This window comes from Cyanistes caeruleus, unplaced genomic scaffold, assembly GCF_971803275.1.
Source record: "Cyanistes caeruleus unplaced genomic scaffold, bCyaCae1.hap1.1 HAP1_SCAFFOLD_107, whole genome shotgun sequence".
Taxonomy (NCBI): Eukaryota; Metazoa; Chordata; class Aves; order Passeriformes; family Paridae; genus Cyanistes; species Cyanistes caeruleus.
In genome coordinates this window covers 598420-617358 of record NW_028255908.1, presented here as the reverse complement: position 1 = coordinate 617358, position 18939 = coordinate 598420, and the positions used below count along the sequence as shown (strand labels likewise).

The 18939-nt window shown below is 48.4% G+C and overlaps 2 protein-coding genes across 2 annotated transcripts in view; both read left to right on the top strand.

The window, feature by feature from the left end:
* The window catches only part of LOC147646225 (uncharacterized), a 385217-nt gene that overhangs the window by 215182 nt on the left and 151096 nt on the right, over positions 1-18939 (top strand). The gene's annotated exons all lie outside the window — the stretch shown is intronic.
* On the top strand, positions 1011-13779 carry LOC147646231 (uncharacterized). Its single transcript, XM_086873770.1, has 14 exons — positions 1011-1371; positions 3034-3071; positions 3514-3645; positions 4783-5127; positions 5574-5663; positions 6063-6234; positions 7715-7778; positions 8475-8523; positions 8902-9014; positions 9607-9724; positions 10148-10247; positions 10714-10910; positions 12260-12397; positions 13514-13779. The coding sequence occupies exons 1-12, from the start codon at positions 1095-1097 to the stop codon at positions 10905-10907; spliced, it is 1692 nt and encodes a 563-aa protein (XP_086729896.1). The 5' UTR covers positions 1011-1094; the 3' UTR covers positions 10908-10910; positions 12260-12397; positions 13514-13779.

Here is an 18939-nt window from a genome sequence, read left to right as displayed (position 1 = left end):
GCAGCCCATGAACGATGCACGGTCCCCAGGGGTGGTATATCTGGAAACATTTATTACAAGTGTACATCACTTTTGTGCTGTTTTTCCTATTGGGTTAGAATAGTGTGAGCCTGGGTAGCCAATAGTATAAATGTTCAGATGGCTGCTAACGAATAATAGCCATGATCAATTCCCTATTAGCAACATCAGTTTATTTCCCTAGGAAAAGCACTTGTATAACAATTTCTTCTGCAAACTACTCTGCTTCTGCTACTTGTTACATTTTAGAAACTCTGTTCCATCCATCCTGCCTTGACTGAGGAGCAATCTTTGTTCTCTTAGGACAAGTTCTCTTTGTTTTCTCTCTCCACCGGTCAGTCTTGGAGTTACTCTTGGATCTCTTGAACAACAGGGTTTGGCTCATTGTCAGGCTGTAAATAATGAGCGGTGGGACCACTGGTGCTGTGAAGTCGATTTATTGCTGAAATATATCAGAAAAGGTCTCAGTCTGAAGGCATGAGATTTTGGAGGGGTAACAAGTGGGCCATAGCTCAAAGGTAGTCACGAGTTCCTTTGTTACACAGCAATATATCACATTTTGGCCCAATGGACAGATGACATGGAGTTTATTATTACTTAATCACCTTTCACCTTTGCCAAGTTCTGCTGCACTGTGTCTGCTTTTCACCCAATACACTGCTAGCTCACCTACACACATGTGCTTCTTAGGATAATATTTAGATTCATAGCTTACTCTATAAAATCACACAATTACAGTTGAAATCTCTCCACCATCTCACTCAATGCAGTTTCTTATTTACTTATGGCATATTCTTACTTGCAGCTATAGGAACATAAGCTTATGATTTCTCGACTCAACGTCTGTGAACCTTTAGCATTGCATGAACCCAAGCTCCTTCCAAGGCTGTAAATTAAACCCTTCAGTATCTGTGGAAGTTTCTGTCATTTCCCACAGCCCAGCAAAGGATTTGTGACACTTTGTGACAGAGGAGAAGCTCCCAGGCAATTTTGTGTTTGCTGTAGGGAAGGTTGGGTTGCTCTGCATCAATTCCCAGAGCAGCGCAGAGCATTGGCTTTGTGATGTCAGGGCATGGATGCCACCTTGTCGTGGTGACATCCCAAGGTTGCCTTGGTGCACGGAAGGCCTCAGGGTCAGAGCAGCTCTTGGGCTTGCTCAGTGCAGGAGCATCCTCCTGCTTGAGGCGTTTGTCAGTGGGCAGCTGCACACTGACAGGAGCCGTGTTTGTTTTTGTGGTGGAGCAGAGTGTGCAAACTGGCACAGCAGTGCTACAATGATGGAGCAGCTCGCTGTTGCCGTTTGCACCATTTATGTCATTGGATATTCCGGCTATTATCTGACCAACCTGGCACGTAAGTAGAGGTTTTCCCTGGCTGGAACCTGAGCTGGCTTTTGTAGGTCTCCCTGCTCTTTCTTAGTGACCCGGTTGCTATTGAAACACAGAGACCATGAGGATGCCACTGGTTTGGTAAAGCTCCTGTCAACACCTTCAGCAAAACACGGGGTGTCTGTAGCCAGGGGGCTGCGGGCAGCATTTGCAGGGCTTCTGTTCCCTCCACGGGAGAGCCTGTGGCAGCAGAGTCTGTCATTTCCACACTTTGCTGGCTCAGTCTCTTGGGGTGACTTTACTTTTAAGATAGCTCTGAGAGCTCGGGAAGTTGAAACTGCTGGAGGCTGATGGGAGTTTTTTCTCCTGACTAATTCCTGGCCATGGGTGAGAATTGGCAGCAGTTTTAACTATTGAGAAGTGAGATCAACCTTTGAACAGCACCTGAAGGTGTGAGGCTGGGAATTTCTTGCTCTCTTTGGTTTCTGGCTTCTGACGAGGTCACAGGGCTCTGTCTCAGCCTCCTCCCCCCCTCCAGGCCGGACAAGGCTGCAGAGGGCAGGGTGGGGGGAGAAACGGAGCCGGCCAGCCTGACTTGGTTTGCAGTTTCTGCCACTGAACTGAAACCTGACACCATCAACATCTGCAGCTTTAGCAAGATTTTAACTCTTTTACTGCCTGCATGAGACTTGCAGATTAATCCTTTTTTTCCAGAGAGAGGGAGAGGGAGTGATCAACCATCAACCCATCAAAGAGAGTGAAGAAAAAAATTAAATTTAGAGGGGGAAGAGAAAGAAGGAGATGCTTTAATAAGCTGAAATATTTTTCTGTTAAAGCTATGGAGATGGACAGTAATGTTCTGAAAAAAACTCCTTTAATTCATGACAGAGTATATTGGGAGGAATGGAGTGTTTCCAAGTGTGGATTTTGAGCAAATGATGAAGTAGTTGTGACACTGTGAGATGCTGGAACAGAGCGGGAGAAGTAATAGTTGAAGATTTGTGGCTTTTAAGAAGCAAAAAGAGAAAACTTCTGTTTCCAGAGAAGCTCACAGAGACAGATGAAGGGAACTTTTGCCTTTGAATAACTCATTCATAAAAATGACATCCCTGGACTCATGACCCATAACACACCTCAGAGTGATGGGAAATGGGAGGAGACAACTGATGGCAGATTTCCTGGCAGCTGGCATCAGAGAAATAGAAAGCTATGAAGAAAAATAGTTTTCTTGTGAAAAACTCCATAGAATGCAGAAGAAGACTTCTGTTTCTCTACAAAGACTGATGAAAAGACTCTAGCAGGAATTGGGACTGTTTTAAACACCAAAGATCCAAAGTTTTTTGCCTCTATGTTGTCATGCAAACAAGGGAATGGTTGGGTAGTGGGGGAGAAAAGGGTTGTTCTGGAAGTTTTATTCTGGTTTCTTATTCTTGTAGTTTTTGTTAATGAACTTTCTTTATTCCATTTAAGTTTTAAGCCTGTTTTGCTCTTGTTCTAATCCATATCTCACAGCCAGAAATAAGTAAGTTTCCTAGTGATTTTTTAGTTGCTGCTTTAAACCACACCAGTCAAGCAGGACACCTTTGAAAATGCAGACTGGGAGATCTTCTCAGATGCTGTTCTAAATAGGCCACGGTTCTCTCCAGTTTTCTCAAAGAATTTGGTTCCTTTTCCTTGCCCACTGCAGGTCATCTGAGCCGTGTGTTCAGAGGTGCCGATCCTGAGGTGAGTCAGAAAGGAACATTTGATGCTCCTGGTGTTTCAGAACTGTGCAGGGAACTGTGAGCTTGGCCTGTGGCAGTAGAGTGCAGAGGGCCAGCTGGGTGGGCTGAAAGAAGATCCATTTCCATGTTTACAACAGCAATAGCAAAGGCATTGTTGGCTATTTCCTAATTTTCCATTGCAGAGCTTTAAAAGAACTCAAAGCTCAGATTTGCAGAGAGAACGTTGCTTGCTGATAGTAGCCAGGGTGAACTCTCTAATTCAGAGCTATTTGCAGCCTGGCTGAATTAACCCATTTTAATTTACTTGGAGAGACTTAGAATCCCATTGCTATCAAAGCTGATGATTTGTGCTTGGTAGAGCTGGTTGTAGAAATAGAGCTGAATAGAAATAAGGTTCTAAATGATAGGAGCTGCCTGTCCCTAACTCCACCATCTGTCCACAGAGCCCAGAAGCAAGAGCAGACTCTGCTGTGGCTCCCTCTGCTCCTGGAGAAGAGGCCAAAGAGGAGCAAAATGAGCAAAAGGAGCACGAGCCTCCAGCTGTGGTCACAGCCCAGCCTGACCATGCCCAGACAGTAAGTGCCAGTGCTGGGTGCTGCTGTCTTTAGTGCAAGGCAGAGCTGCAAGTTTCTGAGCAGCCAGCACTTGCTGTTGCTGGCTGAGGATGCTGAGTGCTGGAGTCCTGCCAGCACCCAGCCATTCCCCCATCCCGTGGCAGCTGGAAATTGGGCTTTGAGCCGTCGTGCTGAGGCCCCAAAGCGCTGCTGCCTGCGGGTGAGCAGCTGGCTGCTTGGCTCAGGGAAGCTCTGTCTCTTGGCTTCTGCCAAGCCATGGCCAAGGGCTCACACGGCATTGCTGGGGCTCACAGGGCTTGCTTTGTTTGCTGTCCCTTTTTGGAAACCTCAGGATGACCTGGAGAAGTGTTCTGCAGTTTTCTGGAGTAATTCTTCACTTCTGCAGAGTCTTTTAGGCCACCTGTCTTTTGGCTTTTGATAAGCTGCAAGGAGATGATTGTGTTGTCCATGAAGCTGTGGCCGGCCATTCTTGTCCTGTGTGGCCAAAGAAACAAACTGTGTAGTTCTGAACCCTTCTTCTGAGGCAAAATCCACAAGTGGCAAGTTTCTCTTGATACGTTTTGTGGTGAAGTCTGCAGCTTTGGAAACTGCATTGGAGCCTAGTGTGGGGGCAAAGCTGCAAGTCCTTGAGTGCTGTCTTTTGTTGCTAAGAACCCCTTTAGAGATGGTTGTTTTTTCTCCTCAGAGCTGTTTTCCTCCTCCTGCCTCTTCTGTCCTGACACTCCCTGTTTAACCTATAAATTTCTGCCTGTCCTAGTGAGGTGAGACAATTCCATGGTTTAGGTGGTTTTTGGTGACTTTGGTCATACATGCATTACATGACCCATGGCTTCCTTCATTGGCATCCCTAGGGGTGTGTCAATTAATTTGTTGGTGGGGCCTTTTGAGGATCTCTGTCAGTGCCACTCAGAATTCTCAGCTGACAAAAGAGGGAGGAGAAACACCTTGGTCCTCTTCCATATCCTGAGGTGGCCATAGAGGCTCTCTGACCTGCAGCAGAGGATCCAATTGCACACATCCTTGTCTCCTGACTGAGCAGGATTTCTAACAAGAGTGTGGATGTCAGAAGGGCAGGAGTGGCAGGGCAGGCCTGAAAAGGGCAGCTCCCAGGCACTTGCTCTCCATTTGTGTGTACAGAACATCGAGGCAGAGCCCCAGGCAGAGCTGCCCGAAGCTCCGATGGCCATCATGGCAGTGAAGAGGAGGCCTGAGGAAGAAAGGAGAAACATCGAGGAGGAGATGAATCTCCACTGGCAGAGAGGAAATCAACGAAACCAGGTGAGTGAAAGTGAGGCAGACACTCCACTCATGGAAATTCCTCTCTGTCGTTCTTCACAGGCCTCCGAGGAGGAGCTTCTGGCAGAGCTGCAGGAAGCTGAGGCTAGGATCAGGGAAAGGGAGAACAGGCTGGAGGAAGAAAGGAGAATCATCCAAGAGAAATTTCATCTCCTCGCTCAGCAGCAAGAGGCTCTAGAAAATCGAGTGAGTGAAAGAGCGATAGGCACAGCAGTCACTGCAGTCTGGTGCTTTCTGCCCTTCTTGCCTTTCCTCTGCAGAGCAGCAGGGGGCTGGGCTGATGCCTCTCAGTGCCATCCTGCTGTAGTGTCTATCCCAGCTGCTTGGAAGGACATTTCCTGCTGTGCTCAATCTCAGCTGCTGCCCTGGACAGTGGCACCAGTCATTTGCCCCTTTTGCCAGCACTCATCTCAAGGGATTCCTGCTGGCCTGCTCCTGCTCTCCTTGTTTCTTCAGGGCTTTTTGCAAGTGAACACAGTCCCCCAGACAGATTTGGAATACAAGCTGCAAGCTGTCTGTATCCCTTGGTGAATCTGCTGCTGTCCTGCTCTTTCCCTTTGCTCACAGTCAATGAGCCTTGGCACACAGGGACAAGCTGTGGTCTCTGACTGCTTTGTTCTCTTTGACTTGAGGTGGACGTGTTGATATCTCACCTGGCAGCCTGCGAAGGCTTCCAGCAAATGCCTGCTGATGAAGAGCCCCAAGGTCGGCGGCAGGCACAGGTACTGTCCCAAGCACAAGTGCTGCAGGCTGAGCACCTTCTGAAGATGGTGCAGGAAAAGAGGACTGAGGGGGAGGAGCTCCAACATTAGAACAAGGAGCTGCAAATGTGTCTGCAGCCCTTGGAGGGGGAAAGGGATCCGTGGGAGGAAGTGCAATGGTCGTTGTTGCAGTCATCCTTGAGAAAATCCAGGAAAATGGAATATGAAACTGGCCATCAACTTGATTAAAACCAACCTTGGGTTTTGACCATTTGGTTCCAGAAGTGGGCATCCAAAAAATCCAGTTGATGAGCTTTGCATGTGGCTAACAGCAACTTCCTAAGGGCTTGCATTTGAAAAGGGAACTCGGGGTAATCTCTGCCAGCCAGCTTTCTGACACAAACTCCTTTCTTCTCGCAGATCTACACAGGCTCTTCCATTCAATCTGCTGCAGCAGCAGCAGCAGCAGCATCTAAAGGAGCCTTTGTTCCCCAAGCTGAGCAGTGGAGCCGGGGCAGTTTGTCCATTTCCAGCAGTGACACATCTGCTGCTCAGCTCCAGGAGAGCCTGGGAGACTTCGTGGAGCAACTGAGTACGTCTGGTGTATTTCTTGTCTGAGGGACAGTGTATTGTGTGCACGTGCCAGCAGAGCTGTAGCAAATGATCCTCCTCACTTTGGTGTCCCAGAGACATTTAGGACTCCCCACAGGAACTGCTGTGCTCTGAGGCAGCGAGAGAGCGCTCTGGCTGTTCCTGCTGCCTCTGAGGGCAGCTTGGACTGGCCCGGCTTTGCCTGGCATTCCCTTGCCACTAAAGGCAGAAGCAGGAATTGTTCTTGGATCAGCAGAAGGCTGTGGCCTAGGAAATGATCTATGCAAGTCCTGTGTGCTAGTGGCCAAACTGAACAGAATATTTGATTCCTAAATTCTCCTTAGACTCCAGACTTCCCACCTGTCGTCAGAACCAAAAGACTTCAGAGATGTTGATTGGTTTTGGGGTTTTGACTTTTTGCTGTGGTTCCGTTTTTAGTTTTCAGTTTTTATCCTTTTTTAGTTTTGGGTTTGGGGTTTTTTGGAAGAGTTTGTTTTTTCTCCATCCTGATAGAGCTGTTCTGCCCCATGTGTCTTACTGGTGTCAATTTTAGGACTGTTTTTATTGCCTCTACTACATCTACAAGGTTTTTATGAGAATGCTGTATTTTTGTCAGTGAGGACTCCTTTGAAACTACATCAGGTGACAGCAGAAACAGAGAGCAAGAGATGTTTTCATTGGGCCCACAATGAAGAAACAGATACTTGTATAACAACCTGTAATTAATATCCTAGTTTTATTTTTCTAAAGATGTGTCCAAGAGACACATCCACGTGGTGTGATCAGATAAAACAGCACTGCAGGCATTTCTCAGGAGCGAGCCTGCAGCCCCTGTGCTGTGTATTCCTCAGATCCATGGCACTTTTTCATCCCTGATTCCCAGCCATTCCCATGACTCTTAGAATCCTACCTATTGGCCCAAGCCCTGCTCAGATCAGTCTCTGGGAAAACACATCAAGCCCTTTGTGATTCTGCAGCACAACCCATTTAATCTGCTTCTTGCCCATGACAGCTGCCAGTGCTGTGCTCTCAGAAAAGACCTGGTGGGGCTGAGAAAAGATCCCAGCTGATTTGGTGTCTACCTTCACCTGCTGGGACACAAAAGGGCCTTGATCTGCACCTGGCTGTGTCTGATCTCCAAGGCAATGCTGTTGTGTCCTGAACGGGGGCCACCGCTTGTCAGGGGCTCAGGCTGGCTGTATCTTCTTGCCATTGCTTGTCAGTGCTCATGCTTGGCCTTTGCCAGCCTTGTGCTGTGCCCTGCTGTGCTCTCTGCGCTTCATTTCCTTCCAAGGACTGGACAAAATCAGTCTCTCTGCTGCCCATTTGTACTGCACAACTGCCTGTCTTGTTGCTGCTGTGCTTGCTGCCCAGCTGACCACAGAGGGTTCAGAGCCCCAGACAGCGGGGCTGCCTTTGGCATCTCCTGCAAGTTCGGATCTCTGCCTGAAAGTCAGCATCTTGCATTTTGTTTCCCTCAGGGAGAATGGTGAACAAGGAAAATCCCATCACAAAATACATTGAACTGGAAAGTCTTGGCAGCGGGTGAGTCCAACCACAGTCACTTCTACACAGCCATGGGCCAGGTGTTTCCCTGGGGGAATATCCATCAAGTGGGAAGTCAGACAAGTTGTCCACATGTTTAGACAGCGGGCTTAGTCTGCCCCATCTCTCAGTACTGGCCAGAATTTGTCAAGTGTGCTCAGAAGGCATTGTCAAAGACATCTCCATGCTGCCAAGGTCTTGCCTGCAGCAAGGAACAGAACCTGGGAAATCTGCTTGTCTCTCAAGTGTGGGACAGCTCAGGATTAATTTCCTTCACATTTTTGGATGTTTCCAAATCATCTGACCACACTAATGAAAGGAGAAGAATCTTGCTTGCCTGAAAGCACAACCTACCTCCAATGAGAGCTGTCAGATAACAGTTCTCAGGAACATTTCTCTCCAAGAGTTTGCTAAAGGAAATACTCCATGCTCAGGATTAGAATTGCACAGTTTAGAAGCTGACACCCGAGATGAAGGAATAAGCTGCCTTTTGGAGCTGAGGCAGTAAAGCCCAAGGCTTCAGGAACAGGCCCAGTGCCCAGGCACTTGAGGGGAAAATGCATCATCTGCCTTCTGGCAGACCCCTCCTGCAACCTGCAGCTTTTAGGCATTTACAGCAGAGCTCTCCTGTCTGGACTGGCTTTCAGTGCAAGATCTAAATGGCTTCTCCTTTCTTTGCTGCTGTTTTGTTTCTAGGGGTTTTGGAGAGGTTTCCAGAGCACTTGACATTGCAACAGGAGGAGAGGTAAATGTCAACAGCCCCTGCAGCCTCTGCTGTTCTCCAGGCCTTTCCCCACTGCTGACAGCTGTGGCTGGAGCTTTGAGTAGAGCTGTGCTGAAAAGGCACAAGAAGCACAGACTGGAGCCAGCCTGCAAATTGCACTTGGAACAGGCTTTGTGGACAAGCCAAATCGCCAGTGGCCACATGTCCTGTAACTGACCCCCAAGGGAGCAGAGAAATGGGCTGTTGCAATGTCACTCCCTAATTACTCCAGTGATGAGGTCTAATCACAAGGCACTTTGGCACAGCTTGGCTGTGCCATTCCAAAATCACTTGCTCCATGTGTGTTGTGGTCTCATGCTACCAATTTTCTCAAATTACTCCTTTTCAATGTCATTTGAGGTGGCCATAAAGAAAATAAATGTGCAAGGAGTGAGTAGGAAGATACTAACCATGAATGAAATCAGGATCATGGAGAGTAATAGGAGTCCCAGGATCGTGAATTACTTAGCCAGGTGAGTGGTCACGGTCCTATCCCTTGAATGTTTGTTTACATACTACAAGCATGAGAGCTTAAAACCCCACTTTGGTCACTGGCAGGAAATAGAGTTGTTAATGATTATTTCTCTACTTATCTCCAATGGATGGGAAGAGACTGCATTTTGTCTGCATGAATCCACCCTGGCAAATGCAGACTGAAAATTGTTCAAAACCCTGCATCAGCCCTATCTTAAGAATTCAATACCTTCTAAGTTCATTGCCTCCACAGTTCTTTGGGCTTGAGTTTTTCAAGTTTCTTAAATGCTGATGAACCATCCAAGAGAGGATTGCCCTTGCATTGTTGCCCCTCTTTTCTATTGCTGTGCATGCCAGGAAGACTAGGTGCTTATTTCCAGAAATGCCATGCGTGACAGGTTTTTTATCTGGGCTCTTCCTAAACTGCCTTTCTCCTTGAGACAGCACAGACTGCAAACACTGCACAGCCTAGAGGCAATGTCTATGCCTTTACTTCTGCCCTTGTCTCTAAGGGACCCAGAAACAAGACTCAAGCAAAAAACCAACCTAGGCGTGCATGTTCACCTGCATGGCCTTGTTTCCTTTTTTCAGCTACCTTGTGCATGAGGAACTCTGGCTGGTGATGGAGTACATGGACGGAGGCACTCTGAGAGATCTCATCGACGAGATTCAAATGTCTGAAGGAGAGATTGCAGCCGTCAGTCGGGAGGTCAGGGATCCCATCTGTGCTTCCAAGGCCTTGAGCTGCATTGTCTGGGAAACAGGGGCTCAGAACGGGAGGGATTTCATGGGCCAGGCTTGGTTTCTGTGCTGCTGCTCGGCTATGGGCAAGCAAGAGCATCTCAAGTGAACTGTCTGCCAGTGCCCCTACACTCACTGGACTCACTTCCTGTACTCTTATCCCCTGCTCTTGTATTCTATCTCTGTCTCTTGCATTGGCATTTGCAGTTCTCCACTGAGAAAGGTGCTGCTCTGCTACTGTGGGAGCAGCAGGCTCTTGCTCTCAATGGCGCTGTGTTCTGCCATTCCTCCCCATTCCCCTGCAAAGGGAACCTTCCACAGCTGTTTCCTTGCTTGTGCGATGAACTCACAGCACTACTTTTTGCCCCCCTGGTTCTCTTTTCTCTCTCAGTGCCTGCAAGGACTGGATTTTCTTCACTCCAACCACGTGATCCATCGAGATGTCAAGAGCAACAACATCCTTCTCAGAACCGACGGCTCTGTCAAGCTGGGTCAGTGTATTCTTGCTCAGCTTCAGCCTTCCAGGAATGGGGGGTGTGGGGCTGCTTTCAGTGACTGCCAGCTCCCCAAAAATGCTGCTGCTGGCAGTGCAGGGGTCCCCCCTGCTGTGGGCTGAAGGCACAGTTGCAGGGTGCACACAGCTATGACAAGGAACCACAAGCAGCCAAGAGTGCTATTGCTCTGTGTGTGTGTCTGTGTGTGTTCCTTCCAGAGGGAGGGAGCTGCAATCTAAACCTTCAGGGGAACAAAAGGCACTGCTGGAGGAAGTGTAAGAAATGGGGGGATGTTTGAAGTAGCCAATTCATATTGCCTTGGGTAAAGCCCTAAGGAAAGAGAGCAGGGACTGTTGTCCAGGAAATTCAAGTGCACATTCTCAACCTTCCACTGGGGAATTCTCTGGCTTGGTTTCCTAATTGAGAGTATTAAAATTAAAAGAGTATTTTGCTTTCTCCTCAGCTGATTTTGGCCTTTCTGCTCAGCTCACCCCTGAGCAAAATCAACGGTGCTCGGTGACCGGGACTCCTTGGTGGATGGCACCTGAAGTGGTGAAGCGTCAACCATATGGCCCCAAAGTGGACGTGTGGTCTTTTGGAATTGTGGCAATTGAAATGGCCGAACAAAAAACTCCTTATGACAGTTTCACTGCTTGATCGGTAAGGAGCAAATACTCTCTGATCCCGCTGTCTTTCTCACCTGTCCCGTGTTCTCTGCTCACTGCACAAAATCCCATGGCCATCTGCTGGAAGTACTTCCACCAAGGCCCCTTCTACAAATGTCCCTGCAGCACATCAGCATCTGCTGGAGCTTTGGTTGCAGCACTGGGGGAACTCAAGCCTTACCTCGCCCAAACCATCTCCATTCTCAGGCAGCATTTTGCTTTGCCTTACAAGTCGTTCCAGCTCTTTTGGCTGTGTAGATGGCCCCAAGAATAGGAAACAAGCATCTCAGAGCTGCTGTTATCTTTCCAGAAATGAAGCAAAGAAACTCAAACCAAACCAAGTTTCTAAAACAGTGCTTTTGAGAGAAGAGGTGCAGCCCCATTCTTCTCACAGGGAAACTTGCCTGAAACCTGGAGATGAGGCTGTAAAGCCAGAGTCTCTTCTGCTTCTTGTGCAGTGCTGCTGAGACACTCAGTGACCACCTTCTTTCCTAACCCAAGCCACTTTCTCCATATCACCAAGCTGGAGCCTGGTGACGGGGAGAGCCTGCCAAAACCTCCTGTTTGTTTCCTGGCACTTTCTGGGATGGGCACAGCGTAAATGCATTGACTTGACAATCCAACCAGCACAGGCTTACCACAGGGATGACACTTCTGATTTCATCATGAATATTTTCCTTTTGCTACCTAAGGGAACCTGAAATTTTCAGAGTGCTGAGAGACAGAGCTGCAGGTGGCTCCTGTGTGCCCAAACAGGCATTTTCAACCCAATACATTTGTGGAGGCATCTTAATGTGTCTGTGTTGAAAATGAGATTCCAAAGGTTTGTTTCCTTCCCTGAGGAACACCTGCTGCATTTCCTTTCTTTTCTTCCAATTACCATCATTTTCAAGAACAGGACAAAAAGCCTGATGAGTTTTGTTTCATGGCAGCTGTGCTTAAGGGACCAACAAGCACTGCAGAGATTCTTTTCACATAAGAATCCTTAGAATAGTACTGTTAGTTAGAATAGCATAATCCCTCTTCCAAAAAGGCTGCCAAGCTGCTGGGAATCCTTTGAGAAGGAAACATGTATTTGCTGATGTAGTTGCCACTAACTAGAGCAGGCAATGAAATCAGCTGCCAAGGCAAGATCTGCTGGATGTTGGCAAAGCTGTGGCTTTGGGGCTTGTGTTTTTTCATGATACAGGAAAGTCATCATCCAAATGCTACAGGAAAGTCATGTCTGCCTCTCTGCCAGGGCAAAAACTGCCACTGCAGAGTGGAGCTGAAACAATGGGCTCTGGGAGAGCAGTTCCAGATGGGAAAGAAGCAGGTGGAGCCTTGTGTTTCCTTTTTCTCCAGGCTAAATTCCACATAGCCACAGAAGGGACCCCACAGCTGCGGCAGCCCGAGCAATTCTCGCCTTTGCTGCGTGACTTCCTGAGCTGCTGCCTGCAGAAAGGCGAGGCGCAGCGCTGGTCTGCCAAGGAGCTGCTGCAGGTAAAATGCCAAAAGGGCTGCAGGTGAAACAGTGTCCCAGGGATGGGCTCCTCCTCCACTGAAATCCAAGGCATCAGATGAGCCCCCATCCTCCTCCCTTCCAACCTTGGTGCTGTTCAGCTGACAGTGGGGAGCAGTCCTAGACTGTGCTGGGCTGGCAGGGAGTGCTGGGTTTTAGCGCTGGCTAAAATCACCAGGGCACTTACTCATTTCTTGCTGGGAGCTCTGGATTAGGAGAAGGGCAAAACAGGCTTCAAACTTCAAAGGAATAACAAATTTTATTAGCAGGCCCACAAGAATAAGAAAGGTCTCACCTGTGCAGTGAAAGGGTTCAATCTCAGCCAGGTCATGGCAGTCACGGTGTTGGATTTCAGGCTGTGCTGGGCCCCTCTCTCTGCCCGGGAGCCGCTGGGAGGGGAGGCTCGGCCTGGAGCCGTCGATGCACGCTGGGGAGAGGGTTTAGTGTGGGCAAGATGTCAGCAGCCATGGCCTGGCCCAGCCTGGGGCCGGGGTCCCGCAGCCTCCATCCCCCGCCCGGGAGCCGCTGGGCTCTGGCCCGGCCTCCCCCAGGAGCACAGGCCGTGGGCGAGCAGGGCCGGCCTCACCAGAGCTCCGTTACCTTCGGGCTCCGGAAGCAAAGAGGGCCAGTGCCCGGACTGGTGGTTTTCAAAATGTGCATCATCACAGAGGCGCATCTCATTTCTAAATGGTGCAAAATGTTGTCAGTTCTCAGAACTAGCCAGCCATTGGCCTGTCTCAGGCACAGAGGAAGCTTCCAGCAGCTTCTCTCAAAGAAATCACTTCCGTGTGGGGTTTCTTACTTCTTTCCCTAAATGTCAATTCATCTCAAACTAACTCACAGGGACATGGAAAGGTCACCTAGTCTGTGTCCTGCAATGAGCAGGGACATCTTTCAAGAGATCAGGATACTCACACCTCAGATATTTCCAGGGATGGGCCACCTACCAGCTCTTGGGGCAACCTGTGCCACTCTTGCCCCATGCTCCTGACCTACTCTGACTCAATCCCAATTTCATTTAAAAAGTATTCCCCTGCCTTTGAAGCTCTTAGCTTGGAAAATCATGCTTTCTTGTTGTTTTCTTTTCCTTTCTGCAGCATCAGTTTATAACATCGGCCATGCCTGGGTCCAGCCTGGCACCTCTCATCGTTGCAGTAAAGAAGTGGAAGGAGGAGGCAGGAATGCAACAATTAATTTAGAACTGTCTTCTCCATGACCAACTTAGAGTAGGATTATAGAGTAGGATTGCAGAGTAGGATTATAGAGTAGGATTATAGAGTAGGATTGTAGTGCAGGATGATAGTGTAGGTTTGTAGTGTAGGATTGTAGAGTAGGATTTTAAATAAAATTTCTAAAATCTCAACTCCTTTGGAACATTTCTCTCCTTCTGACCCTGTGAGAAAGCTCAACATTTCCTCCTGAATTGTCAGTTTTTTCTTAGAGGTGGAAAGTGACATTGATGGCTTCTTTGGTACAGTTTGTAAGGGGGGAAGGCTCCTCTTCATTCATCCTCTCCAGACCACACTGCCTTTGGAATATGGCCAACTGGACAAGTTTTGCCCAGCTCTGACATTTCTATTTGAGGCAGAAACAACAATGGCATTTGCAGGAAAAACCAAAGGAGGAGCGGTGCAATGCAAACATCCTGTGCAGATGCAGGCTGTGCAGATGTGACTCGAGAGTATTTGGGTTCCTGCCACTTGGATTTGTATCCCTAAGAGAAATCTCTTTGGCTGGAGGAGAGTCTGGCTGAAGAGAGAAAGCAGAAAGAGCAGTGAGGGTGCTGTGCAAGGTCTCCTGTGGTGCAGAGCTGTCAGCGCCTGTGAGGTGAGAGCGGGCCCGGCCTTGGCCAGGCTGGAGCCCCAGCAGAGCCCTGGCAGAGCCCGGAGAAGCCTGAGCCTCGGCAGAGGCAGGCTGGAAGGAGGCCCTTGGAGCTGCAAGAGGCAGCAGCCTGGCCCTGGCTGCCTCTTGCTGGCACCAGGCAAATCCTCCGCTCTCAGAGCCAAGCTGGCAGCTGGCTGCTCCTGAGGGGAAGCGGCGCCGTGCTGGGCACAGCACACACTGGTGCCATGGGCTGTCTGGAGTCTGCACAGGAGGAGAGAAAGGCAAAGAGCAGCCCAGGGCTGCTGCCCTGCCTGACCATTGCTGCTCTTCTGCCGCCTGCCCTGGAACTCCTGGCAATGGTCAGCAGTGTGTGCAGCACTCTGGGCACAGGGGGAGGGAGCCGGGCTGCTCCGCAGGCTCCAGCACAGGGCAGTGTCCTTCAGGCACAGCATTTCTGCCAGGGGAACCGAGGCCAGCGTGAGGCACTGATAGCAAGTCAGGGCACATCTGCACGAGCCAGTGCCTCACACAGCTCTGGGACCAAGCACCTGCAATCCTGGAGCTCTGCACTGAGCCACAGCAAAGGTGTGAAATGCAGAGGGCTTTGCAGAAATATTCAGGGGCACCAGGCCAGCCTGCTTGGTGCTCTCTGGAGCACAGCAAGCACTGTGCAATGCAGCTCGGAGCTGCTGGCAGAGAGGGACTATGGGCATGTGCCTGAGGCTTGTTCTTGAGTAGTGATTTGGGAGGGAGCAGAAGGGTCTCAGTAGGCAATTTGTGTTTTCTTCATGAATTGCTGAATGAAAGACACAATGTGGCCTCACGCAGCAAGAGCACTTGCAGAATTTATTGACTATAAGTTTGTGTTGAATTCCCAGAAAAGGGAAGTGTTGAAGTGTAAGAAAAAGGCCTTTTGAATTCAGTTAGCCCCTGAGCCTTCATCCAAAACAACCACCAGGAGGCTGACAACTACGTCATGCAGAGCCCTGCTGCAAGGGCTTCCATACTCACAGAATTAGAAAATATGAAGCTTAGGAAAGTAGAATATGCCCATCAAGTTAAAAAAGTTTAAAAACTTGTCCTGTGCAAAGAACGGACAAGTGAGTTTGTGGTGGAGCTTTCTCCCTCACTCCTGGCATTGAATAAAAAAATCCCTGCTCTGTAGGCCCTACACTGTGGAGTACTGTTTTCTTGACTACTATTTGTGCATCATAATCACACTATGCTTTTCATTGTCTTCTTAGAACCTTCTAAGTATAAACTGAGTAAGACAGTGAGTTGTGTATTGATAGGGCCGAAGAAACATTTCCAAATGCCATCCTGGGAAAGGAAAGGACGTGAAACAGCGCTGGGGAAGAGCTTCCCTCGCACAGCCCTCAGAGCTGCCACCATGCACAAGATGGCGGCCGGGGCTGAGGCTGTGCCACCGTGCACAAGATGGCGGCCGGGGCTGAGGCTGTGCCACCGTGCACAAGATGCCGGCCGGGGCTGAGGCTGTGCCTCTCAGAGCGCTCTGCAGCCTCTGCCAGCCCAGCCCCAGCCCCGGAGCAGCGCAGGGCGGGCAGAGCCCCCTTCCAGCCGTCTGCTTCAATGGACATTGACAGACACCCGGGCCACGCACACAGGCTGACACCTTTGCTCTGTGCACACAAACACGTACCATACACTTGGGAACCTCGGCTGGCAGCATTTTCAGGTGGAAATACAAAGAAACTCCAGGGTTTGAAGGTTTTCAAATAGAATATTTCATTTGCCAATAAAAGGATCAAAAGCAGAAAGGGGCATCCCAGCCTGTTTCTTCCATGCAGGAATAGTGTCACAGTGACTGTGAGCTGATGAAGACGGAGATGGGATTTAATCCAAAGCAGATTGTGCAGTGGGTGCTCACCTGTGATATGTATCCCTCACAGTACCTATTTATTTGGAACACTAGGAAGATTATGAGGCTGGGCAAGATATTAACCCTTTCAATACAGGGATGAGACCTACAAACCTTGTTCATCTCTCCAGGGACAGAAAAGGACAAAATAATAACACACAAAAAAACAACATAAAAACATCAAAGTCAGTAAAAAAAAAGGCCAAACCTCAGATAGAAAATAAATGAAAAAATGGCAATTGAAACTAAAATAATCATTTAGGAAGACTATAGAGATAATCATTGATATACTAAAATATCTCATTTACTTCATGAAAAAAAGTATAAAATAAAGTATTAAAACTGCAAATCTAAACAAAAGCATCCATTAATGAAACAAATGTTAAAATAACTGTAATCCCATGAAAAGCTTGAACAGAAAATAAATAAAAACAATAACATGCCCATTGCACCCAGGGAGAGAAGTAGAAAACTTCTGTTTCCAAAGATGATCAGAAAAACAAATGAAGAAAACTTTTGCCTTCAAACAACTCATCCTTAAAATAACACCCCATGAATTCATAACCCATAGACACACCTCTAGGAGAGCTGTAAAAATGAGAAAAATGTCACAATAGAAAATTTTTTTCCCAGATGCCTGCTATTTGTAAAAATAAAAAACCACAAAAAACCTGTTTCTTGTAAAAAAGTCTTCATGATACAATAAGAAAAGACTCCTCTCCCTACAAAAACTAATAAAAAACTCTTGTGTAATGAATACTGTTTTAACATCCGAAGTTCTATCTCTATGCTGTCAGTTAAAAAAAACAACAACAAAAGTTATTCAGGAGAGGAAAGGCATTCTGTAAGTTTTATTCTGGTTTCTCATTCTTGTAGTCCTGTTAATAAAGTTTCTTTATTCCTTCTAAGTTTTAAGCCTGGTTTTGCCCTTCTCCTAATCCATATCTCACAGTGAGAAATGAGTAAGTGCCCTGGAGATTTCAGCCAGCGCTAAACCCACCACATTACTTAGTGCATTAGCCAAAAAATCAAATTAGAGAATCTCAGCCACTGCACCAGGCTGAAGCTGAGGATCCCCAGCCAAGCTCAGAGGGAGGAGAACACAGCATTTGTGGGATCCTTTCCAGTCTGACTTGCTTTAGCTGGAGCCTGGGGGAGGAGAGAGCAGGAGAAGGGTTGGCTGAGTCCTCTCCCCTCTGCCTTGCCCTTCTCTGCTGGATCCTCAGTTCATCCCACACCCACCCCAAGACTCCATCCCCATCCTACTGGTGCTGACGGGATTAAAGGAGATAAAGAGGAGATTAAAAAGATAGAGAGGAGAGAAAAAGAGAAGTTTAAATGCAGTTTAAATATGAAAGAAATGCATATGTTAGTGAGTGCTGAGAGTTCCAAGGGAGCTGAAGGGTTTGCGAAGGGCCAGGAGCCCGTGAAGGGCTCAGGAGCTGCTGCTGCCGGGAGGGAGGAAATGCACCAATGGCTCCCAGCAGAGTCTGTGCTTTGAGGCTCTTTAACAAACAGCTGCAGGAGGGAAAGCAGCTGAGTTTGGAGGAAGAGTTTTCTGCTGAGGTTTCCTGTTTGGAGCTGTCCCAAGCTTGAGCTGCTCAAGGGAAACGCGGCTCTGCTTCCAGCAGGGCCCAACTGCCCGGGAGCACAACTTGGTTCCCTGGCTCTGAGCCAACGGGCAGCAGCAGCTTCTGTTCCCTCCTGGCTCTTGGGTCATTTCCAGCAGCACAAGACACACCAAGAAAAGCTCCTCCAGAACATGCCATGAGAAACACAACCTGATTTCATTGCATGGAGGAGCTCTGACAGTCCCACGGGCTCAGGTTTGTTTGTCAGTGAACAGAGCAGGGAAAAGCACAGCCACATTCCCTGCACAGGGAATTCCCAGGAGGAAAGTGCAGCGCTGGAGGATGTGCTTGGATACAACGTTCCCATGGCAGTTTTGGGGATAAAATTGTCAGCAGAGAGAAAAGAAAAAGTCCTACCAAGGGTGGGCTGGGGAGGGCTGGTGCTTCCCAGGAGGCTCCCGAAGCTCAACAGTGTGAAAGAGTGGCTAGCTAACAAAGGTCGTGTTCCAATGCAGCAATTAGCTGAGAAAGAATTAAACAACAGTAGAGTGTAGTTGGTATGAGATGTTGCAAAGTCAGAAAGACCTTAGTGATAACTGTGAACTGAGAACAGGACACTGTGATCAGAAGAATGTGGATTCAGCACAGATGAACGACCACAAGAAGGTGGAACTAGGTGGAGTTGTCCTTAAACGAAATACCCAATAATGAGCTTGCTTTTGCACTATGTGTGAGCCTAATTATTGATGTTATATAGGGAGTTTGGAGTTGCCAATAAATGAGACTTGCTGGTCATTTATATTGAGTGCTGCTTGTCTCCCGCCGAACTCATCAAATGGCGCCCGAACAAATGGGACCCTTGGGACCTTTGGGACCTTTGGGACATTAAAAAGCGAAGGCCACGGGAGTCGGCGACAGGGGACGGGTCCTCCGCAGCAAGGACGGCGAAAAGCAACGGTGCCGCGCCCCAGGCGACCTCAGAGGAGAGTCCTGGCCGTAACGTGCTGCCAAACCTTGTAGGGCTGCAACAGCGCTGACGGTAAGATGGAAAGGCAAGCAGCACATGATTTATTTACCTGCTTTTTAGAAAAGCCACAGCTTAAGGGTTTTGATTTGCTCAAGGAGCTTCCTGGACTTCTTGCTTGTGGGTATGCTTACACCTTTACCTCCCACTGCTGGGCAAACACTCCTATCTATGCTGCCCATGGAAAGAGGGAGGGAGAGTCAGAGAGAAGGAAATAATAAGAAG